The sequence below is a fragment of the Ictidomys tridecemlineatus genome, chromosome 2, assembly GCF_052094955.1.
Source record: "Ictidomys tridecemlineatus isolate mIctTri1 chromosome 2, mIctTri1.hap1, whole genome shotgun sequence".
NCBI classification, from domain to species: Eukaryota; Metazoa; Chordata; class Mammalia; order Rodentia; family Sciuridae; genus Ictidomys; species Ictidomys tridecemlineatus.
The window spans coordinates 157234010-157260290 of NC_135478.1; the positions used below are offsets into that span (position 1 = coordinate 157234010).

The following is a 26281-nucleotide window of genomic DNA, read 5'->3' on the forward strand; positions in this document are numbered from 1 at the left end:
GTGTTCCTATCCTTTAAATTAAAACAGTACATTTTTTTATTTTAAAATATGTATAGTACTTAAAAAATACAATCTGCAGTTTAAAACATTCAGAAATAACTATTTTTATGTAGTATAGACTTTCATTCTCATGTATTTCCCTCTCATTTCCCAGTTACTGGAATTTTTGAATATGTTCTTTCCAAAAATAGATTGTATTGCTTGGTTAAATCATAACTAGATATATATCAGACATATCCACAAGTTTCAAAACTATCCATGGTAGGCTTATTTTGGAATTATATGTTGAGCTTTACTTTTTTAAAGGAGGTATTAAATATATTTTGAGAACATAATTCTTTCAACAAAACTGACATAGCAATATAATAAATGTTTCCCTGAGGTGACAGAAATGTGTAAGAGCACAAATTATATGAAATTCATATAGTTCATTTTGTTCTTTATAACTTTTATACTCCACCATAAGGTTTGTGTGCTTTTAATCACTTTTTAAAAAGAGGTAAGTTGTATACAAATGAATAAATAAATATGTAAATATAAGCTTAATGCACAAATAAATCTGATTGAGGGAGCCAATAAAAATTCTACCATACAAAACATGTTGTCAAACTCTCAGTTAAAAAGTACAGTAGCCTTCCTGAGCCATGCAGGGTTTCACTTCTCTTAGTTTCAGGTACCCACTGTCAACCACAGTCTGAAAATATTAAATGTAAAATTCCAGAAATAAACAATTCATAAGTTTTACGTTGCATGCCATTCTGTGAAGCTTGTTGAAATCTTACACTGTCCTGCTTCATCCTGCCAGGGATGCGAATCATCCTTTGTCCAACAAACCTAGGTCATAAGTACCCGCCCCCCCCCAAAAAAAAATGTCAGTAGACCTTTTGGTTATCAGATACACTATATCACAGTATCCTAGAACTTATGTTCAAGTAAACTTTATTTTACTTCATAATGGCCCCAAAGGGTAAGAGAAGTGATGCAAGCCATGTTCAAGAGAAGCCAGAAAGTGTTCCCTTTATATGAAAATGTGAAATACAATAAAATATTTAAGAGCGAGAGAGAGAGATCACATTCACCTGATTATTATTACAGCACATTGTTATAGTTGTTTTATTATAGCTATATATACAGGGTTTGATACTATCTGTAGTTTCAGGCATCTCTGAGGCATGGGGGTCTTGGATTGTGTCTCTCATTGATAAGGAAGGACCATTGAAAGAATTCCTTATCAAATACTTAAAACAGATTAAAATAATTATTTCTATTTTCAAATTATGACTTGCTAATTTATATATAAATATTTCTTCCTAAAATATAAAATTTTGTGCTATTTTCTAAATTCTCAATATGTGAATGTTAGAGAGATAGAATACAATCATAATAAATCTTAACAGAACAGAAGAACAAGGATAGGATCTTTCCTAAAGCAATCTTATTCTTTTTGTTTGTTTATTCATTCAACCATTTGTGTTTTGGAGACAAAGTCTTGCTAAATTGTCCATGCTGGTCTTGAACTTCTGGGCTCAGCCAATCCTCCTGTCTCAGCCTGCCAAGTACCTAGGACTATAGGTGTACACCCTCACACCCAGCTAACAATCTTGTTCTAGCCTGACCATTCTCTAGTCAGTTAGTAAAAGCAATGTTATTATAAATGTTTCAGTTACTCTTTTTTTTTTTAAGAGAGAGAGGAGAGAGAGAGTGAATGTGTGAAACTTTTAAAAGCTGTTAGGTTTTTGTGGCACAACAGAAACCTAGATTCCACTTTGGATAGTTGCTTGGTAAGGTGTTGTACTGGCATTCATCAAATGCTAATCCTAACCTGAGACAAAATAAAATATACCAAAGTACTGCTGTACTTTCAGAATTAGAAGGAAACTAACAAGTGGCACCAATATTACAAATATAGAACTCAATATTAGAAATCTCTAAAAGAAAAAATTTGAAGTAAAAGCCAAAATAGGAAGAGATCATATGTATGTGCTATACTAAATGTATAAAATAGGAATCACTTAGGTCGCCTGTCTGAACCATACCCAACTTTTCATGAGAGATCAGATGGGATGAGACTGTGGATCTCTAATTTCTTTAGTCAGACTTGAATAGAGAATGAGACAAGAAAGGGAGTCTTTAGAAAGCCCCAGTTAATATGCACCTCGGAACAGTTATCTCCCTAAATATATCAGGCAGAGGATATGAGGGAAACCCAGCCCCAAAAGGGAACATACACAGTACTAATCAAAAGCTGTGAAGTATGAGGAGGAAATGAAACCAGCAAAGAACCCAGAGTTGCCAGAGGAGATCTAATCAGCTGGGACAGTGGAGGTACTTAGAAACAAACCTGGGTCTACCTCATCATCTATTCCAGGTTCAGACTAGAAGGTCCAGTTTTGACATCCACTAGATAAATGTTTGGAAGAAGTAAGCATCTTTCTACCATGCTAGGATGCTAGGCTCCCAAATTACCAAATTACTTCATTGCCTCCAGCGACTATTGCATTCTCTCACTGTAGGCAGCTTGCAAATACGATGTCCTCACCAGGAACACAGTCACTCCTGTATGCCCCTGCTAATTCTGGCATTACATCGGGGACCATCACATTTATTCTGTCAGGAGTCTAATGGGAGCATAGAATAAGCAGTATCAATTAGGATGCTTGGACTCCAGGTGGCTTCTAAGATCAATTCAAACCAGCACAGAAGACAAGAGCACTTATTTATTATCTCACCTATTAGGAAGTTCAGGTGTTGTGAGAGCCTCCCTCTTGCCATCTCCATGATTTTCTGGGCTTTTTCTGTATGTTGGATTCATTAAGTTGGTAGGATAGTTCCTGCCTTCACATCCAGGCAAGAAAACAAGAGAGAGAACAGGGATTTCTCTTCTTGTACTCTCTTTTAGGAATAAAGAAAGCTCTCCCAGAAGCCTCCCAGCAGATGTGCCTTGAAGTCCCCATTATAATTGGGTTACAAGCCTTTCATTGACTAGCTCAGCCCCTGAAAAGGAGGAGGGGATTTTTCTGGTTGGTTTATACAGCCCCTGGATCTGAATGGGGCCACCTACTGGAATGAAATGGAGGAAGAGTATGTTCCAAAACCCAAACCCAGATTTTGTTGGATAGGAAAAAGGACAGAATGGATATTGAGTGGACAACCACTAATGTCTTCATAGACCTCAGTAAATATTGTGGATTGAATAAGTGAATAAACAAATAAAGATGTCTCCACTTCATTTGACTGTGCCTTATTTTTTTCTAAATAGAGTCTAAAATGTTCACTAATGTAAGAATGATGTTATTCATAAAAATCAGATTGTTCTTCACAAAATATTATAATTCTAAATATTTATCTTCATATATCAATGTTAATTTTGTTCAACAAATTTTCCAGACCATCTTACAGTGGTATGGTATATTCTTGGTGGTCAATCTAGTACAATCTAGGTTTTAAAGAAAACAGTATTTTACATGTGAACTTTGATTTAGCACCAAAATATCTAATATGCCTGTTAAGAGTTTGGGAGTATAAATGCTGAGGCAATTTAGCACTCAGTTAATTATCAATCAGTAAAAAAAATTTACATTAGCCTATTTACTTATCTCACTCACAATCTGCTTTAGCAGTGATATCTTTTCAGTGTTATATGGACTACACAGAATCTGTGTCTTAAAGAACAACAGTGATAATGGTTTTAGAAATATAGTGAATTTGTTGTATATATACAATCAGGCACAAGAGGAAAATTCAGTCTCTTCTTGTATCCCCCTTCCCTACCCCATCCTCTTCAAAAACAAAAGAATAAAATAGTTGATAGAGCACACAATCTTTCCTGTGTGCATGATGCATCTGCAGGTCAACTGTGTGAAAATCCAATGAGTGGCTGGAGGTCAGACAACATCCACTCCCAGAAAGTGAAAAAATATTACTAAACCCCTCATTATACCTCTCCTTCTAAGACATAATGCCAACATTTGTACATGTTATTTCTTTCAAAATTTGAAAACCACTAAACACTACAAGGAGCGCACTCTAAAGACAAAGATGAGTCATTTTTGCCGTGCCTGATGATTCCCATCTTTTTCTAATCAGAGGTCACATGCTATGACCCAGGATAATTTTTGGTAGAGTGTTTAGAAAAGTTTTGAAATTCTATGCCCTTAGGTGATGTGTGCACTTTCCATTTCATTAAGCTGCCTGGGCCTTGAAGGTATTTGTGTTTGTTCTCCTAAAAATTACTTCAAGCTTATGAGACTTAGGCTTATAGTTAATACTAGAACACTTTCATTTTCCATTTTTTTGCTCAGTTTGTTTAAAAAAACATTAGAAAATGCAATGAAGTATTGAAACATTTTCATAAACATGGATGTTTAAAGACTCAGTGCTGTGGATCTGGACTTGTGCATGAAGGCAGATTATTAATGGAAACAATTATTTTTATCAGCTGGTGTTGTGAAGTCTAAATTCAAAATGCTAAGACTGAGTTATCAACACACAATGAGCAAATTACTATTGGAAAGCCATATTTTTAAAAGTTCAAAACCTCATGACAAGTTAACTGAAAGGATTTTCTAGTTTTGAATGATAGTTCAATCTTGCTCTTTGGTTTGTAAAGAGCTTAGAGCCCCACAATCAGGCCTCTATGATGAGAAAGGGTAGGAGGAAACTTCTTCCACTCTAGCCTCTAAAAGAGAGAACTTAAGCACCATACTCTATGACTTTTAGGCCTCTTCCCTGTAGGTGAGTGAATGTATGGTGGGCTGGTGCCTGATTCTTCTCAAGGAAGCTAAATTGGTTTAGGTAGCAACTGGGTGCACTGACCCTCTTGGTCTCTGACTGCAGGTCCAATGGTGTATAAGTCTTTGGAGGTAGACGCAGGCCTACTGTAGAAATGCTAACCTGGAACACATAACAAGGTATTCTGCCTAAGGGGATACTTTTCTATTAGCAACCCTCAGCTGCCAGTAGCATTGGGATAAAAGTAAAGTCAGGTCAGGGGGCATTATAGTTTGAGGCCTATCGGCATTAGAGGCTTAGTAGGTAGGCCACGGAATAATCCAGAAAGAGGAGTCAGCTTGAGCATCTGCTAGTATTAGAGGGTACAAAGGAAAGAACCTTACTTCTGCCTTCCCCTTCATCTACCTCCACACCACGCACTCTGTATCAACCTGAGAAAGGCTAGGGTAGAAATGATGGGGAAGGAAAATTGCCAACCACACCTTCCTATTTAAAAGGGAGGCAGATGGCCATCTGCTGTCAGTCCTAGCTAGGGCAGAGTGTGTATGTGTGTGTGTGTGTGTGTGTGTGTATGTGTGTGTGTGTGTGTGTGTGTGTGTGTGTGTGTGTGGAGAGAGAGAGAGAGAGAGAGAGAGAGAGAGAGAGAGAGAGAGAGAGATTTGTGAATGAAAGACAGTTGATTAATGTATTCCCATTTATGAACTGAACTTATGCCTATGACCAAATAGACTGTAAGATTGTGTATTATCCAGGAGAGGAAACATGAAATTATCAAAGTTTTTTTTTTTTTTTTTCCAGGATCCAGGAAAGAAACACGGTCACTGAACAATTTCAACAGGACTTGAGAGATAGACATCAAACTGCATTCTGATAGAATCTTACAGATTGCCTTTATTTAATATATCATGTATACATATAATGGATATATAGATCCCAAATACATATGTAGTAGCTATATATGATATATATATACAGTCTTTATCTAAGTTTAAATTTTAGGTATGAAATATTATAACTTTTAAATATTAGCTCTATTAAAACATGAAATTAAGATAATTTAAAGATAAAATATAATACTACCTTATTATGATGAAGCCATAAGTATTTTAAGTTTTTAAATCTAGATAGATCAATGACATCTGTCAGTTCCCTGGAAAGAAAAAAAAATGTGAATATTAGCAACAATGAATTTGCTCTTTGGTAAACCTGGACCTAAGAGTTGGTATGGTTTGGGAGTAACCAAAAAGGCCTATCTCTTTTTAGGCCCTTTCAAAATTGTAGGTACACTTGCCTGTAATTTCTGAAATTCCATCATTATAAGTTCTTCCCTTTGGATAAGATTTGTCAGCTGGTTAAAGCTAATATATACTTAAAGGAGAGCACTTTACAACATTAGCAGAAATTTGCATCTCATTATGACTGAATTTACAGCAACTTCAGTTCAAAACAGATTTTACTGGGGAGAGGGCAGAGAGGAAAAAGAAAGTGAAGAAGATATCGGGACTTTCCAGTAAATGTGAAAACATAAATTGACTCCTGTTTCAGTCTTGTCTGCAGGGTTCTCACTTTGGGATTGGTCCTGATCTTGGCAGACGGCAGAATGGGCTTAGGAGATGAAATTGCAGGATGCCAAAGGACAGAAGCTGACCAGAGTGCTTTATTTTTTATTCACAGTAGGTTCAATATGTTACCTTTCCCTTTTGCACTATGTGGGACTCCAGCTATCCAAGTGGTCCGGATCATGGTCGATGATGCAGTTTATTTTAAAAAATGGCAGGTGATGGGTGAGCACGGGGAGCTAACAGAAAAAGTGGGCAACACCTCTGAGGAGCATTGGCCATTTGACTGCTGTGGCCAGGAGTTTTCAGTTCATTTTATTTCTCAGAGCAGAAATTATAGGTCTCAATTATGTATACACAGAAGACCTTTGTGTTCATCAAACACTTATGTAGCACATACTGTTTTATCAAAACTTACAGAGCATATGAGAAACAGGAACTTATGAAAAAACTTTAAAAATACTAAGGTTACTAATGTTAATTATTATATATTAATTCATGGTATATCCTTTTCTTTTTTTTTTTTTCTTTTTAATCTTACGGATTGAACCCAGGGTCTCTCACATGCTAGGCAAGCACTTTACCAATGAACTATATCACAACCCTATTCTCAGATATTTTTAACCTTAGGACGCTGCAGGACTAAAATTTTCCCAACGTTTTTTGAAACTGTATATATTTTAAAAGTCATACAAACAATATTTTAAATGAAATAAAGTTTTCTTACCAACTTTTTGTATCAAGATTTCAAACCTAAGAAAAGTTGAAGGAATGGTTCAATGAACACTTGTAGGACCTTCATAATTTTTAATATAGTGCCATATTTTTTTATATTCTATTTATCTAACATACACCCATATTAATGGGGATAATTTTCTTGGTGAATCATTTGAAAATAAAATATTATTATAGTTTTCTATATTCTCATTCTAGATAGTTTAGTACGCATATCCTCAAAACAGGACAGTCTTCAACAAAATCTCGATATTATTATTATGCCTAAAAATATTGAATATAATTCAATAATCTCATCTAATCTATCATTCATATTCATATTTCTCCCATGAACCTACATATCTTTTATAAGGTTTGTTTAAATCCAAAATCTCATCAACATTCGTATCTTGCATTCAGGTGCCTTAACCCGTTAGTTCTTTTAAAATTAGATTATTCATCTTCCGCCCTTTGTGACCTTTTGAAAAGTCCATCACAGTTGTCTGATAGAACACACCACATCCTTGATTTATCTCATCACCTCCTAATGATGAAGCTCAAGATAGATGACTTCTCAGTTACATCAGAGATAATTAAATTACTACATCACTTCAGGAGACAAATGATGTCAGTTTGTCCCACTCTTGGTAAAGCTAAGTTCAGTCACTTGGTTAAGGTGTTATCTGCTAGTTCTATTTTAAAATTGAAAAGTAATACATGGGACCAAGCTATAATCCCACGTGTATATCTTGTTCCTCAAACAACTCTTTACTCAGTGGTTTTAGATTCAATTGATGATCCTTACCATAATCAAGTTTTTTTTTAATTATAAAAGAAGGTTTTTCTAGTGTTTTTATTGTTTTTACATGTAGGTAGCTGGAATTCTTCTGATAGATGTTTCTGCCCCCCCCCCACCTGTTATACAGCTCTAGGGATTAGACTCAGGACCTTGTGTATGTGAGACAATTGTTCTACCACTGAGCTACATCCCCAGCCTTTTCTCTTCTTTCTATCATTCATTCTCTTCCCCATCCTCTCTGGATTTTAAGAGCTTTTTAAAAAAATTCTTTGTCAGTTTAAAAAAAAAATTCTGTAATCACCAGACTGAAGATTTTCAAGCAAACTCCTGTGTCTTTTTGACAAGTACCATGGTCTTTGAACATTACCTTGGCCCAGCAGAATATTCCAGCTTCCTCCAAAGCCACTTTCAATGGGAAATTTGCACTTAAGACATTCTCTTTATGTAGACCTATAAATAATTTCTGGGAAGGAGCACTTGGTCTTCAATGCACCTTAACTATTGCATTGGGCAATGATGATAGTGTGTTAACTTCATCTCTTTCCATGACAAATAACAAAATAAGCATTACATGGTGGCTTCAAAGGATCTCAAGCCTGTCTTAGAAAATTGACTATAAAATTCATTTTAACACATTAGTACTTTAATATATAAACTGTGTCAAGTTATTATTATTAATTTTTTGTGGTACTGGGTATTAAACTCAGGAATGCTTTACCACTGATGTATATACGAGCCCTTTTTATTATTTTAGTTTAAGAAAGGGTCTTACTGGGCTGGGGATGTGGCTCAAGCGGTAGCGCACTCGCCTGGCATGCGTGCAGCCCGGGTTCGATCCTCAGCACCACATACCAACAAAGATGTTGTGTCCGCCGAAAACTAAAAAATAAATATTAAAATTCTCTAAAAGAAAGAAAAAAGAAAGGGTCTTACTAAGTTGCCAAAGTAGAACTCACAATCCTACTGCCTCAGCCTCCCGTGTCTCTGGGGTTACAGGTGTCTGCCACCTGTCCAGCTTGCTATTAATTTTCTTCTAGTAGAAATGTCAACGTTGAATTTCCAGCTATTATAGGACATAATAAAGTGATTCACTTTTTAAAAGTGCTTTTACTCTTTCAAGTTGGAAAGGTTCATTCTGCATATAACCTGTCCTAAATCAATAATGATCTGTTAACATTTTAAGGAGGTGGCAACAGAAGACAAAAAGAGGTAGTTTTCCTGCTAAAAATCGCCATGACTCATGCTGACAATAACATATCAACACATGTCACCATGCATATTTTTTGTGATTATTCAAGGAGATTTTGATAAGATGCTTTCCATTTTCAAAGGGCAAATAATGCAGTAAACCTAGTTTATTGGCCTCTGAATTGTGAAATATTTTTTGTCCCCCAAAATGGTAATTTAATATTCTGGAGATATAAAAAGTGCTGTCCTTCACACAAGAAAACCACGTTCAGGGGATCAATAGTTCTTATTTTTCTAGTGTTTTAAAGCTATTCTTTTTATCTACTTACCCTAGTGATCAATAATAAACAGTTTTCAAAATCATGAAAGTTTAGACATGCAATTATTTGACCACATGAATTATTTATCATTATTGTAAAACTAACTGATCTATTTATTGAAAGGCTCAAAATATGATCTTAAAGGGCTGAAGTTGTAGCTCAGCCATGAAGCACTTGCCTCATATGTGTGAGGCACTCGGTTCAATTCCTAGCACCACATATAAATAATCAAATAAAATAAAGATCCATCAACAACTATAATATTTTTTTAAAAAATGACCTTACGTGTGTCAGAAATCTTTACTATGTCTCTTTTGGTCCACACTAGATGTGTTTTAAAGATTTCAAATTGGTCATCTCTTTATTCCCTTATTATCAAAAGATTCAGAGCCACTATAAAGATAATTTTCTTTTATACTAGTAAGTTAAAAACAAATATTTAATTAGAACAAAAGAAATATGTTCACTAATGAAGTATTTCCTCAAATCACCAGAGAGAAAATTATTTAATTCACTGATAAATGATAAACCAGGTTGTTGGTTTTTTTTTTAACCAAAAAAGTGAGTTTTACTCTTGTTTACATATTAGTAAAAGTATGTAAAGCCTATTTTTAAAACATAGAATTTGCAGGCATTAAAGATCACTAAGGGGAGCTGGGTGCAGTAGTGTATGCCTAAAATCCCAAGGATTCGGCAGGCTGAGATAGAAGGCCAATCTGGGCAATTTAGGGAGATCCTATCACAAAATAAAATTTAAAAGGGCAGAGGTGTATAGTTCAATGATAGAGTACCTCTGGGTTCAATCCTCACTACTGGGGGAAGAGGGAGGAATGAAGAGTAAAATAGTATGTATCTAAAGTTTAGTTTGTGCTGTTATAACAGCATACCTGATAATAGGTAATTTATGAAGAACCAAAATTTATTTATTTATTACAATTCTGAACACTGGGAAGTTCAAGGTCAATGTCCCTATATTTGCAAAGACTCTTGTTGAATCATAACATGGTGGAATGGCTCACATGGTGTGGGAGGAGTGGGAGAAGACCAAGTACATTTTTTTTTTAGGAACTTACTCCCGAGATAACTAATCCAGTGTGGTGATAATGACATTAATCTATGCATGAAAGCAGAGCCTTTGTGACCTAATCAATTCTTAATGGTTTTACTTCTTAATGGTGATTCATCAGGGATTATGTTTCCAACATCTGAACTTTGGGGGTCATATTCAAACCAGCAAAGGGTCATTGCTATTAAATAAAAGCAATGCCTGTACAGGATTTCACTTATTGGCCTAAAAATGATAGTGTCACACTACAATCCTATCCGTAACTTCCTCTTCTCATACCTAGGTTCTGAGGTACTGTGACTGACCTACAGAAAAACCTACTTTGTCATATACCAGCTTGGAGAGAATTTATTTGGAATCAAAGTGGGTTGTTGATATAAGGAAGGGATTTTCCTATTTAGTAGCAAAATTATTAAGGTTGTTAAGAGTTATAGTATTTAATAAGTTTTATTATAATATAGGAGTGTAATGGGCTATTATTCCTAATGATGATGATGATAATAACAATATTAACTGGACTAATGATAATTGAGGACCTGGATACCAGATCTTCTAACTTCTACTAACTCACCTAATCTTCACAACAACCCCATGTCTAAGGAGTATTAGTACTCACAGGAAATAGGGTTGCTAGATAAAATATAGGCTATCCAATTACATTTGAATTTCAGAGAAACAAAAAGAAGTTTCAAATACTGTATGAAATATATTTTAAAAATTGTATCATTATTTCTCTAAAATTCAAATTTAATTAAATAGTCTATATTTTTTATTTGCTAAATCTGACAATCGTAACAGGGAGTTTACACAATAACCCAAGATTACCCAGCTGGAAGGATAGAGCTGGAATTCAAATTGGGCCTGGCTCAATATTCTTTGTTTTGATCTCTCTTAGTATCTTGCTAATTCAATGGAATTGGTGAGCCCCAACCAGGGGTAAAATAATTTGGATGCAGTTGCCTACCCAGTCTATGAGGTAGGGGAACTGAACCTGTGAAAGATTATAACATAATACTCTTGTTTTTTATTTTATTTTATTTTATTTTTAATATCAAATACACTTACTTTTGAGAAAGGAACAGCTCAAAGACATCAACATCTCTCTTGTGGCCACACATCTTTAGTTGATCTTCAACTGCCTAGTAACATATAATTAATCTGTCAAGCCACATTCCAGTGGGCAAAAGTACCGAGACATTTGCAGTCAATAACAATACGTCTACAAGAAGATCAAAAGGAAGGTGAGCATCCAGTAACCACTCTAAACTGATAAACTCCAACACTGCAATTATATATTATTTACTCATTTTTGTGGTTGAATTTCATTATTTTAAGTTCTGGGCACAGATGTACAAATAATTTTTAATCAGAAAAGAAAAAGTGCATGTATACATATATACCCCAAACAACTTTTTTTTTTCTTTTTTTTTTTTTTTATTGGTTGTTCAAAACATTACAGAGCTCAAGACATATCATCTTTCATACAATCGACTCAATTGGGTTTTGAACTCCCCAAATACATAATACAGACTCACTTCTGTTACATACTCACATTTTTACATAATGGCATATTAGTGACTGTTGTATTCTGCTACCTTTCCTATCCCCTACTATCCCCCCTCCCCTCCCCTCCCCTCCCAACATCCCTCTCTACCTCCTCTGCTGTTGTTCAATTCTCTCCCCTTTTTTTCCCCCCACCCCCTTGCCCCTCATAACCTCTTATTATTTTGTGTATCACTGAAGGTCTCCTACCATTTCCATATGTTTTCCCTTCTCTCTTCCTTTCTCTCCCCCCATTCGTCTTAGTTTACTGTTAGTCTTTTCCTCATGCTCTTCCTTCCTGTTCTATTCTTAGTGGCTCTCTTTATATCAAAGAAGACATTTGACATTTGTTTTTTAGGGCTTGGCTAGCTTCACTTAGCATAATCTGCTCTAATGCCATCCATTTCCCTGCAAATTCTATGATTTTGTCGTTTCTTAGTGCTGCATAATACTCCATTGTGTATAGCTGCCACAATTTTTTTATCCACTCATCTATTGAAGGGCATCTAGGTTGGTTCCACAGTCTAGCTATTGTGAATTGTGCTGCTATAATCATTGATGTGGCCGTATCCGTATAGTGTGCTCTTTTAAGGTCCTCAGGGAATAGTCCAAGAAGGGCAATAGCTGGGTCAAATGGTGGATCCATTCCCAGCTTTCCCAGGAATCTCCATACTGCTTTCCAAATTGGCCTCACCATTTTGCAGTCCCACCAGCAGTGAACAAGTGTGCCCTTTTCCCCACATCCTCGCCAACACTTATTGTTGTTTGACTTCATAATGGCTGCCAATCTTACAGGAGTGAAATGGTATCTTAGGGTGGTTTTGATTTGCATTTCTCTGATTGCTAGAGATGTTGAGCATTTTCTCATGTGCTTGTGGATTGATTGTATGTCCTCCTCTGAGAAGTGTCTGTTCAGGTCCTTGGCCCATTTGTTGATTGGATTATTTGTTATCTTATTGTTTAATTTTTTGAGTTCTTTGTACATTCTGGATATTAGGGCTCTGTCTGAGGTGTGAGGGGTAAAAATTTGTTCCCAGGATGTAGGCTCTCTATTTACCTCTTTTACTGTTTCTCTTGCTGAGAAAAAACTTTTTAGTTTAAGTAGGTCCCATTTGTTTATTCGTGTCATTAACTCTTGGGCTACGGGCGTTCTATTAAGGAATTTGGAGCCCGACCCCACAATATGTAGATTGTAGCCAACTTTTCCTTCTATCAGACGCAGTGTCTCTGTTTTTATATCTAGCTCCTTGATCCATTTTGAGTTAACTTTTGTGGCTGGCGAGAGAAAGGGATTCAATTTCATTTTGTTGCATATGGATTTCCAATTTTCCCAGCACCATTTGTTGAAGATGCTATCCTTCCCCCATTGCATGTTTTTAGCCCCATTATCAAATATAAGATAGTTGTAACTTTGTGGATTAGTCTCTGTGTCCTCTATTCTGTACCATTGGTCCACCTGCCTGTTTTGGTACCAGTACCATGCTGTTTTTGTTACTATTGCTTTGTAGTACAGTTTGAGCTCTGGTATCGCTATACCTCCAGATTCACACTTCCTGCTTAGAATTGCTTTTGCTATTCTGGGTCTTTTGTTTTTCCATATGAATTTCATGATTGCTTTATCTATTTCTACAAGAAATGTCTTTGGGATTCTGATTGGCATCGCATTAAACCTGTAGAGAACTTTGGGTAATATCGCCATTTTGATGATGTTAGTTCTGCCTATCCATGAACAGGGTACATTTTTCCATCTTCTGAGATCTTCTTCCTATCTCTCTCTTTAAGGTTCTGTAGTTTTCATTGTATAAATCTTTCACCTCTTTTGTTAGGTTGATTCCCAAGTATCTTATTTTCTTTGAGGATATTGTGAATGGAGTGGTTTTCCTTATTTCCATTTCAGAGGTTTTGTTGCTGATATACAGGAATGCCTTTGATTTGTGCGTGTTGATTTTATATCCTGCCACTTTGCTGAATTCATTTATTAACTCTAGCAGCTTCTTTGTAGATCCTTTTGGGTCTGTTAAGTAAATTATCATGTCATCTGCAAATAGCGATAATTTAATTTCTTCTTTTCCTATTTTTATGCCTTTAATTTCTTTTGTCTGTCTAATTGCTCTGGCTAGTACTTCGAGAACTAAATTGAATAGAAGTGGTGATAGAGGACATCCCTGTCTTGTTCCAGATTTTAGAGGGAATGCCTTCAGTTTTTCTCCGTTTAGGATGATGCTAGCCTGAGGTTTAGCATATATAGCTTTTACAATGTTGAGGTAAGTTCCTGATATCCCTAGTTTTTCTAATGTTTTGAACATAAAGGGATGTTGTATTTTGTCAAATGCTTTTTCTGCATCTATCGAGATGATCATATGGTTCTTGTCTTTAAGCCTATTGATGTGGTGAATAGCATGTATTGATTTCCTTATATTGAACCAGCCTTGCATCCCAGGGATGAATCCTACTTGATCATGGTGCACAAGTTTTCTGATATGTTTTTGTATTCGATTCGCCAGAATTTTATTGAGAATTTTTGCATCCAAGTTCATTAGAGATATTGGTCTGTAGTTTTCTTTCTTTGAAGTGTCTTTGTCTGGTTTTGGGATCAGGGTGATGTTGGCCTCATAGAATGAATTTGGAAGAGCTCCTTCTTTTTCTATTTCTTGAAATAGTTTGAAAAGTATTGGTATTAGTTCTTCTTTGAAGGTTTTGTAGAACTCCGCTGTATACCCATCAGGTCCAGGGCTTTTCTTGGTTGGTAGACTTTGGATGGCTTCTTCTATTTCTTCCTTTGTTATTGGTCTGTTTAAATTGTGTGTGTCTTCCTGTCTCAATCTGGGCAAATCATATGCCTTAAGAAATTTATCGATATCCTCGCTATCTTCTATTTTATTAGAATATAGGGTTTCAAAATACTTTCTAATTATCTTCTGTATTTCTGTAGTGTCTGTTGTGATATTGCCTTTTTCATCCCGTATATTAGTAATTTGAGTTCTCTCTCTTCTTCTTTTTGTTAGCATAGCTAAGGGCTTGTCTATCTTATTTATTTTTTCAAAGAACCAACTTTTAGTTTTATCAATTTTTTCATTGGTTTTTTTTGTTTCAATTTCGTTTATTTCTGCTCTAATTTTAATTATTTCTTGTCTTCTACTACAATTGCTGTTGTTTTGTTCTTCCTTTTCTAGGTTTTTGAGGTGTAGTGTGAGTTCATTTATTTGTTGGTTTTTTCTTTTTTTGATGAAAGAACTCCAGGATATGAATTTCCCTCTTAAAACTGCTTTCATTGTGTCCCATAGATTCCGGTATGTTGTGTCTGTATTATCATTTGACTCTAAGAATTTTTTTATCTCTTCCTTTATGTCTTCTGTAACCCATTGATCATTCAATAACATATTGTTCATTTTCCATGTGGTGTAGGATTTTTCCTTCCTTTTTTTATCATTGATTTCCAATTTCATTCCATTATGGTCAGATATGGTGCATGGTATTATCTCCACACTTTTATATTTACTAAGATTTGCCTTATGGCATAATATATGGTCTATTTTTGAGTAGGATCCATGTGCTGCTGAGAAGAACGTGTATCCACTTGATGATGGTTGGTATATTCTATATATGTCAGTTAGGTCTAGGTTATTGATTGTGCTGTTGAGTTCTATAGTTTCTTTATTCAGCTTTTGTCTAGAGGATCTGTCTAATGGCGAGAGCGGTGTGTTGAAGTCACCCGTAATTATTGTGTTATGGTCTATTTGACTCTTGAACTTGAGGAGCGTTTGTTTTATGTAGATTGCAGCTCCATTGTTTGGTGCATACAAATTGATAATTGTTATGTCTTGTTGGTGGATGGTCCCTTTTAACAGTATATAGTGTCCTTCTTTATCCTTCTTAATTAACTTAGGTTTGAAGTTGATTTTATTTGATATGAGTATGGCCACTCCTGCTTGCTTCCGAGGGCCATATGAGTGGTATGATTTTTCCCAACCTTTTACCTTCAGCCTGTGTATGTCTTTTCCTATCATATGAGTCTCCTGAAGGCAGCATATTGTTGGATTTGTTTTTTTGATCCAGGTTGCTAGCCTATGTCTCTTGATTGGTGAGTTTAGGCCATTAACATTTAAAGTTACAATTGAGATATGATTTGTACTTCCAGTCATGCTTCTTTATTTATTTATTTTAGTTTGGCTAGTTTTACTTTTTTGGTTATTTTCCTCCTCCTTTACTGAGATACCTCTTGTTGTTAGTTTTGGGCACTATTTTTCAATTCCTCTTCTTATAGTATATTGCTCAGAATGCTTTGCAGTGCTGGTTTTCTTGCTGCAAATTCTTTTAGCTTTTGTTTATCGTGAAAGATTTTAATTTCGTTGTCAAATCTGAAGCTCAATTTTGCTGGATACAGTATTCTTGGTTGAAATCCATTATTTTTCAGCGTTTGAAATACATTGTTCCAGGATCTTCTCGCTTTCAAAGTCTGTGCTGAGAAATCAGTCGTTAACCTAATTGGTTTACCCCTGAATGTAATCTGTCTCTTTTCTCTGGTAGCTTTTAATATTCTCTCCTTGTCCTGTATGTTGGCTATCTTCATAATTATGTGTCTTGGAGTTGGTCTATTATAGTTTTGAATGTTTGGGGTCCTGTAGGCTTCCAGGATTTGGCAATCCATTCCATCTTTCATCTCTGGGAAGTTTTCTACAATTATTTCATTTAATATGCTGTCCATTCCTTTGGTTTGAATCTCTGTGCCTTCTTCTATCCCGATGACTCTCAAATTTGGTTTTTTAATGACATCCCATATCTCTTGAATAGATTGCTCATGGGATTTAAGCATCTTTTCTGTGTTGACTATACTCTTTTCAAGTTGATAAACCTTGTCTTCATTATCTGATGTTCTGACTTCTACTTGATCAAGTCTATTTGTAATATTCTCGTTTGAGTTTTTAATTTGGTTTATAGTCTCCTGCAATTCTAGGATTATAGTTTGATTCTTTTTTAAGATCTCTATCTCCTGGTAGAGCTCGTTCTTTGCCATTTGAATTTGTTTGTTTAATTCATTTTCAAAATATATTTTTATTGCTTGGACTTGCTGTCTCATGTCTTCTCTAATATTCCTTTCCATTTGAGTTAGGTATGCCTTGAGTTCTTTCCCTATCCCTGCTTCTGATGTTTCTATGTCCTCTTGTAGAATTAAGTTGTCTTGCATTGTTTGTACTCCTTTTTTCCCTTGTTTTCTCATGTTGTCCCCGTTGCTTTCCAGCTCTATTTGATTGTCGTGTTTCTACTCTCTTCTATAGATTTGTTTTGGTTCTGTATTACTCTGATGCCTCTCCTTAGTGTTGTTAAATTATGCCTGCTGACGTGGATTCCACTGTGAAGGAAGATCCGACGTCCGAGCTCCAGTGACGACACTACTTTGCTATGACCGGCCCCAGTTCCTTGCCTGGGTATCCTGATGAGGTGGTGTGACTGGACTGTCTCTGTTTGATTTCAGCTCCCAGTCGCGGCAGGCAGGCGGTCTCTAGCCGCCCAGTATCACAGGCCGAGGGCGGGTGATCGGTCACCTGCGGCCGGGTGTTCTCCTACCGCCCAGCTATGCGGGCAGTGGGTGAACTGTCGCCGGCGGGCCTGCAATTTCCAGCTGCCCAGTCTCGAGGGCCTTGCCTCTAGCCTCCTGGTTTCTCCTGCTAGCCTTCTGTAGCCGCAGGGCAGGCCGCACGAATCAGTGGGTCTGTATCTCCGGGGTCCCACAGTTGGCGATTGGGATCCCAGGCACTCTGTCCTTTGGATTTTTCCTGCTTGCCCCTCCCCCAGCTCTAGCTAGACAGGTTTCGTTTTGGCTCCAGATGGGTAGAGGGGGTTGCAGGTCAGGTGCCTCTAGTTCCCCCCTAGTCTTTATGCAGGCTCACTCTGATTCTCCCTCCCCCGGCAAGCCTAGGAGAGAATTTATGCGAGTTCCCGATGTATGGGGGATGGGTTGAGTGCCACACACCTGTTTTGTTGTTGAGATCTGTCGGAGAATGGCGGTGGATATATCAGCTGTTCAAGATGCTGACTGCTGATTCCCTTGGTGGAGTGTCCGCTGTGGGGGATGGGACTGTACCGCTTCCTTCCCCGTCTAAACTCCCGTACTCAGCCCGGGGGTCAGTGCGGACTTGGCTGGTGGGATTCCACCTGATGGCAGCCGAGCCTCTCCCTGCTTGCTAATTAATGGCTTCCCTGGGGCGCCACGCCTTCTGTAGCCGCAGGGCAGGCCGCACGAATCAGTGGGCCTGGATCTCCGGGGTCCCACCGTTGGCGATTGGGATCCCAGGCACTCTGTCCTTTGGATTTTCCTGCTTGCCCCTCCCCCAGCTCTAGCTAGACAGGTTTCCTTTTGGCTGCAGATGGGTAGGGGGGGTTGCAGGTCAGGTGCCTCTAGTTCCCCCCTAGTCTTTATGCAGGCTCACTCTGATTCTCCCTCCCCCGGCAAGCCTAGGAGAGAATTTATGCGAGTTCCCGATGTATGGGGGATGGGCTGAGTGCCACACACCTGTTTTGTTGTTGAGATCTGTCGGAGAATGGCGGTGGATATATCAGCTGTTCAAGATGCTGACTGCTGATTCCCTTGGTGGAGTGTCTGCTGTGGGGGATGGGACTGTACCGCTTCCTTCCCCGTCTAAACTCCCGTACTCCCCCAAACAACTTTTTGATTCTGTCTGAGGCAGGATAATTTGGCCTTTAAATAATTATTCTAAAATGCTTCTTTAAACATAAAGTATTTGTATTAGATAGGTTTCCCATACTTATGAAAGACATAGTATTGGGTTGGAGGCAGAGGGTGCAAGATATAATGTATAACACTATTGAAGATTCTTCTTTATTGTCTATCACATTATACTTGGCACCCAAGAAGTTCACAGCAAGTGTCAAACAAATGAATAAACGAGTGAACAGATGTCATGATTCTTTGAACAAATGAATAGATATATTTCCCCTTGGTTGGTAAGCAACAGCGTCTTCATTTTTCATGAGTCACTAACACACTCATACTGTGGGAGTTTTGGGTGAAGAAGCAACTTTTATTCCCTAGGTTTTGTTTTGAAAATACAAATCCAGCAACAGTTATAAAAGGGCTTTGCTTCTTCTTTTTAGGAAGAAGAACATTTGCTAAATTATAAAAGAAATTATAAAATTATATTTAGAAATTATAAAAAGAACATTTTGCTAAATTAGGAAAGAACATTTGTAGTCCACATGACCTAAAATGATATGGAAAAATTAGAGCCCATCTACAATTTGCCATAGAAGAGTAAAGTTAACAAGACACAAGGAAAGGTAAAGGAATTATTTTTGTGGTTCTGGAACATAACAAACAATGTCATTATCAGAATCAAAACAATCACCAAATTTCAGCTAGGATTTGTTGTGGGTGGTAGGGTTGTAATGTCAGCAAGTGATTTATAAAATTCTGAGAATGGTTTTGCTCTTTAGTAGAGAACTTTAGAAAAACAGTTAAATTTAGTGGGGTGAATAAATATTTAAAGAAGTAAGGAAGGTGGGTCTACTGGAGATGGAAGGCAGCTGCATAAGTATAGTTTCAATCTTACTTTGATTCCTTGTTAAACAATCTGAATCTAGGAGCTTGTGGAATGTACAGGTTTAGGCCTAGGTATTTCTATCAGGGTATTTTTGTTATCCTGTGACATAACCTGAATCTTGGAAAAACTCACTGGATCAGGCTTATTCTCATCTGGGGATTTTAAACATCTAAATTCCCAGTCTCTACTGTGTATTGCTAATCACAATTTTCCAAAGTGTTTGGGTGACAAAGGCTGGTAAAAGTAGAGTTTAAAATTTGCAGTTAACTGTTAAATTTATAAATGTACTTTTAATTTCATCAGTCAGCCCATATCTATTACTCAGAAATACACAGGTATATATACACCAAAATGTGAATATTATTGTTCATCTCTGTCTACCTTGTCTGTGTTTGTGAAATAGTCTCAATAATTGGAATACAGATTAAAGTGTGACCTCACAAAGGAGTACTGTGCATGCAGAAATTTAAAAACTATAGAAATGATGTGATGGCTAATTTTATGTGTCAACTTGACTGAACTAAGGGATGCCCAGATGCTTAGCAAAACATCATTTCTGGACGTGTTTGTGAGTATATTTCCAGAAGATATTGACGTAGAAGAGATTGACATTTGCATGGGTAGGCTGAGTAAAGTAGTTCACTCTCAATAACATGGCACAGGGGGCGGCGGGATAAGGGCATCATCCAAACCTTTGAGAACCAAAACAGAAAATCAGAGAAAGGATGAACTTACTTTCTCTTCTGGATGCCCAACCAAGGGCATCCATTTTATTCTGTGGGTAGACATCAGAACTTCCAGGTTTCAGGCCTTTGGTCTTAGACTGGAATCACACCACTGGCTTTTCTAGGCCTCCAGCTTGTGTACATAAGACTATCGGACTTTTTGTTTTAATTTGTTCTTTTTAGTTATACATGATAGTAGAGTCAATTTTGACATATTTATATGAACATGGAATATATCTTATTCAAATTAGGATCCCAGTTTGTTGGATGTACAAGATGTGGTGATTCACTGTGGTATCATTCGTATATGTACATAGGAAAGTTATGTCAGATTCATTCTACTGTCTTTCCTATACCTATCCTCTCCCTTCCCTTCTTCCTCTTGTCTAATGTACTGAATATCTATTCTTTCCCCTCTCTTATTGTGTGTTAGCATCCACATATCAGAGAGAATATTCAACTTTTGGTTTGGGGGATTGGTTTATTTCACTTAGCATGAGTCTCCAGATTTAACCATTTGGCTGAGTAATATTTCATTGTGTACATATATACCTCATTTTCTTTATCCATTCATCTGTTGAAGGGTACCTAGGTTGGCTCCATAGTTTAACTATTGTGAATTGAGATGAAATAAACATTGATGTAGCTGCATCACTGTAGTATGCTGATTTTAACTCCTTTGGATATATGCTGAGAAGTGGTATAACTAAGTCAAATTGTGGTTCCATTCCTAGATTTTTGAGGAATCTCCATACTGCTTTTCATAATGGTTACACCAATTTGTGAGTGTACTCACTAATAATGTGTGAGTGTACTCTTTTCCCCACATCCTTGCCAACATTTATTGTTTCTGTATTCTTGATAGTTTTGCCATTCTGACTGACGTGAGGTAAAATTTTAGAGTAGTTGTAATTTGTATTTCTTTAATTGCTAGAGATGTCTAACATTTTTTTCATGTATTTTTTGACTGTTCATATTTCTTCTTTTGAGAAGTGTTTAGTTTCTCAGCCCATTTATTGATTGGACTATTTGTTTTTTGTTTGTTTATTTTTGGAGTTAAGGTTTTGAGTTCTTTGTATATTCTGGAAATTAATGCCTTATCTGAAGTGTGGTGGTAAAGATTTTCTCCCATTCTGTAGGCCCTCTCTTTATGCTCTTGATTATTTCTTTTGCTGTGAAGGTTTTTAGTCTGATTTAAAAAAATCAATAAATGGGATGGTGTATTTATTTCACGTCTTGTGCTTCAGGACAGACTGCACAACTTCTGACTTCAAAATCTAGTTATCTAATCCCTTGTCCTAAATCATTCTATGTATTTGTTTATCTTATTGGTTCTGTTTCTCTGGAGAACCCAATCACAAGATAGATATCAAGACACAGAAAGATATCCAAAACATTTTTAAGAAGTAATTGTCATTATAATTTGTGTAAGTACAGCAATATTTTTGTTCAAAATAACACGTACACACAAAATGCACACATTCCAAATTGTTAGCAAAAATCATCACTTGAAAACATGAGGAAATTTCATTTTCTTTTCTCTCTCGCTCTTTTTTTCTTTCTTTCTTTTTTGAAATGCAATCCTCTGACCTCAGTTTTCGAGGTAGCCAGGACTATAGACACACGCCATCGTGCCTCAAGGTAATACATTTTTAAATGTTTGACTATTGTGATAAGCACATATTAATTTGATCATCAGAAAATAATACATATTTTGACAAATTTAGCTGTATAATAAATATTTAAAAGGATTTAAATCAGATTCAGAAAACGAGGAGACAAAAGGGGAAATGGAAAATACCAGCAGTATATGTAAATCACTGGTATAATTATTCACTCAACTTTGAATCCTGGCATGCTTCTTTCCAGCCAACAATTTTGTGTGGATCTAGTACAAAGTATGAATGTTAAAGTGCCAAGAAACCTGAAATTGTACCAAGAAGTTCAAGTTTCAGCCGAACTGTGGAGAATCAGTTCTAGTCCCCACCCACACACAGCTACTCGGTTGCATGTTTTCATCTCAAGGCACGCAACGAGCACCCTTTCCCTATTTTTAAAAACAGTGGTAAAATGCATCCCCCAAGGGATTTACCATTTTAAAGTTTGTGGTTCTGTGGCATCAAGTGTATTCCCATGTTGCACATTTGCCTTGCTGAGCGACCATCACTGTCTTCCATATCACAACTTTTCATCTTCTGTAACAGGCTCGGCACCCAGAGGCTACCTACTCTCCCTTCACTCCTCCCTCCAGCCCCTGGAGCCTTGCGTTCTATCTTCTGCCTCTGAGTTTGACTAGGGACTCCCACCAAGTGGAATCGTCTGGGTGCAACTGGTTTATTTCACTTAGCATTGTCTTCAAGATTCTTTCATGTTGTAGCATGTGTCAGAACTTTTCTTCATTTTTATCTATCTACCACATTTTCTTTACCCATTAATATGTCAAAGGACACTTGGGTTGATCTTGATCTAACTTTTGGCTGTTGCAAATAATACTACTGTGAACACAGATGTACAGAGATCTTTGTGAGTCTTTCACTTATTTGAGCAAATAAACAGTAATGGAATTACTGGATCATATACAATTCTATGTATAATTTTTTGAGGAATTTTCATACTGTTTTCTACAGTGACTGCATACTACAAGCATTCTTTAAGATGAACATATTTTAAATTGTAGGTCCAAACCTATTCACTCAGCCATTTATTCAGTCAAACTACTGAGCACTTAATCCAGGTTGTGACTAGTTTAGTCTGTGACCAGCTGGTAAATTGGAGAATAAATTAGGTAAGATGCCTGTTCTTTATGAACAAATCTGTTAGTAGGGGAGGTAAAAAACATAGAATGATACAAAAGAAGGTTGCAAATGTGAAGTGCTGTAAGAAAAGGAAAAACATGCTCTGGCAAATTCAGAAGAAGAAGAAATTCCTGTCAGTCTGGGCACTATGAGAAGATTTCAGGGCAGGATCAACAGGCAGATCCATAAAGGGTGAGAAGAAAAGAAACAGGATGTTGGGGGAAGAAGAGAGTAAGAACACAAAAGAAAGAAATTATGAGGTGTGTGGTGCTGTGTGGCCTCTGGCTGAAAAGGCAAGTGGAAAGCAACCGTGAAATAAATTAAGAAAGGTGGGCTTGCATTATATTATGAGAGCTAATGTTGAAATTTAGGCTTGGATACGTGTGCTTAATCAGTGCCCAAATAATACTTTTACAGGCTTGGAGAACTCTCACTGAAGTCTACATATTTTAAGAAAACTTATAATTTCTTTATTTGTTTCTTTTTAGATATACATGACAGTATTTTGCCATATTATACATACATGGAGGATAACTTACTCTAATTAGGATCCCATTCTTGTGACTGTACATGATGTGGAAGTTTCACTGGTGGTGTATTCATATATGAACATAGGAAAACTATGTCATAAACTATAATTTAAAATTAACTTAGTTTACGTGATCTATACACATATATGAAATACACACACACACACACACACACACACACACACACCCATGCACTTGGATTAGCTACATAGTAAAATCTAAGAAAGTTCTGCTTTTTCCCATGACAACCACATCAATGCTTTTAAACAGTATCCAATGTGAAGCTATTTCAAAAGCATTTGTCCTCTTTTTCTCTTGGTGCCCTTGTTTTGTTGATACTCTAAAAGCATGGACTTAATTAAGTATTGGGTAATTCAGCATTGACTCAATTCTGGAACAATAGGGATATATTGCAGGATTTCTGAACATGAGAGAAGACGTTGCAGGCTAGGCTTCAGGAAGGTGCCTTTCACAATAAGGTATATGATGGCCTGGGGTGCAGAGATAGCTGCAGACAGCAAGCAAGGCCACCTCTAGAAAATCCAGATCATATCTAATGAGCCTGCCCCAGGGCGATGGCAAGTGAGAATAAGTAGAGAATAAATATGTTATGGTGTGAATAGAGGGCATTGGTGGGAACTAGCAGGCAAATGGAGGTTCTGCAAGGGCAAGAGAAGTCACTGGTGATGCTCATGATGTGATGACTTGATGGTGAGAAAGGTGACTAGGCTGGGAGGGTAGATAGAGTTGGCTGAGAAATGCTGAGACAGAGGCCCTGATGGAATATAGAAGTCAAGGCCTCCACCAGAAAGCTGCAAGTGTGAAAGCAGATCTCAGAGACATCAAGGTGGATTTGAAGCTCTGGTGAGTCCTGTCAGTCCACAGGAGAGAGGGGGACCCAAGTGCAATCATGGTGAAGTGTCTACTTATAGTGAGAGGAGGAAGGAAACAAGCTGGGTGTGGAGATAGAGGAGAGGTGGTTGTAAAGTTAAGGGTGAGATCTTGGGGCAGTGGGACCCCTGAGACGGGATTTCAAGAAGATAGAACTTAAGTCTGCAGGATGGCACTTGGGTGAAGGTATTGAGTTTGGAGACCAATTTCAGTAGCCTGGTGAGGGGGGAAATTAGATTTCAAATTAATTGGTTAACACCACAGGAAAATAAAAACAATCCGACACAGAACTGGGATGAGGACAATTCTAGCATAGGGAGAAAACAACAACTTCCTCCATTGCCCAATGCCTTAGAATCAAGAGTCAACAGAAAAAGGTTTTAAAACTATAGGATTATTCAATCCTAGAATAGTCTGTATTGAAGTCTATAGAAGAAACTATCCCTTTTAAAGATTAATTCCTACACCTACATGCAGCACACCCCACCAGTTAGCACTCGGCATGAGTGGCTTTCAATACGTTCATTCTTCGTGAATCATCGTAGCCCCTAGCCTCTCAGGTCTGAGCACTTTAGGAAGCCTTGCTAGCCTCTGTGTTGCCCGATTCTGAGATCTCCCCACCCCCACCCTGCCCCTAGATATTCCTTAAGCCATCATCTTAATTGCTCTCAACTTTGCTTGTTCTGTCCCTCAAAGAATTTGTCCTCTTCAACTGTTTATTTGTACTTCAGGGAATCAACATTATCAGGGATCACACAGATACAAATATATGTGAGATTTAAGAGTTCAAAATCCCTGGCCTGAAAGTCTCCAAATCACCCTAATTAAATACACAGTCGTTATTGAGCGGGAAAACGTCAATGTCTTTTAGTATGGATCTCTGGTAGATCCCAAACTCTACCCAGGACATTTTCGACCTCTAGTCCAGGTAGAGGGACTTGGTGGCGTTTACAATTGCTGGACCCCCTTCTACCTGAACCCCAGGAGCAGCCCCTAGCTGTCCTGGGAGTCTTTCTCGGAAGGGAGGCGCTGCTTACCCGAAGACTCTTCTGTAGCGCAGTTTCGGGGACCCGAGATTTGTTGGAGCACTGGAAGGCGCGGGACATGGTGCTTAGGTCTCAGGTCATCCGGAAAATGGGCGATCAGTGGCACCAGTAGTCCACATGGCCGGCCCTGCGGTTCATTGTTCTGTCACCAAGAGTTTATGCATTCCGGTCAACCTAAAGCCAATCCCAAGGAGAGAAGATGTGAAGCGGAACCCTGACTTTTGTGACGTTTATGTGTGAAGTGACGTTTATGTGTGTGATACCACAGCACACCTCTGTGCTAGGATGATGCTGGGGCGACACCTGTGGCAAACACAGAAAGAGTAAATGCCTGAAGCCAAGCTTGGGTCAGAGGGCCTGAACGAGCCACTCAGGGATAGTTTCATTGATTTGAAATAATAATATCAGAAAATTTAGGTTTCTGAAAATTAGATACGTCTCGTGACTCCTGGGCAATATTGGCGAGTAGCGGTTCCCCTGCGGAGATAGGGGAGCTTAACGCAAAAGGATAAAAACATCTACCACTGATTCTGTCTTAAAATCCGACATTTGGTTCATCATGGATTTTTTAAAATACATTTTGATTTAAAAATATTGTATTAAGATATTTATTTTAAATGCTGAGTTTTTGGTGTCCCTTACATTTTGCACCAAGGCCAGTGCCTCCCCTTGCCTCATCATAGACCCAGAACTGGCAGGGGAAGGGGTGGCAGTATTAAGGTTCCCCAAGATTCCAAGTGCACAGAAAATGAAATTCTGCTGATTTCATTGGCCAAGAGAAAAAGCAGGTTGATTCGGTAGATGAAATGTCCTTTC

General features: G+C 37.5%; 1 protein-coding gene across 1 annotated transcript in view; it reads right to left on the bottom strand.

The window, feature by feature from the left end:
* Lrrc72 (leucine rich repeat containing 72) overlaps positions 1-25525 on the bottom strand; it is a 59901-nt gene extending 34376 nt beyond the window's left edge. The window contains exons 1-3 of the mRNA XM_005328805.4: positions 25457-25525; positions 11443-11516; positions 5812-5881 (exon numbers count right to left, since the gene is read on the bottom strand). Coding sequence (XP_005328862.2) covers positions 5812-5881; positions 11443-11516; positions 25457-25525 — 213 coding nt within the window. The remainder of the gene's footprint in view (positions 1-5811; positions 5882-11442; positions 11517-25456) is intronic.
* Between the last annotated feature and the right edge of the window lie 756 nt (positions 25526-26281).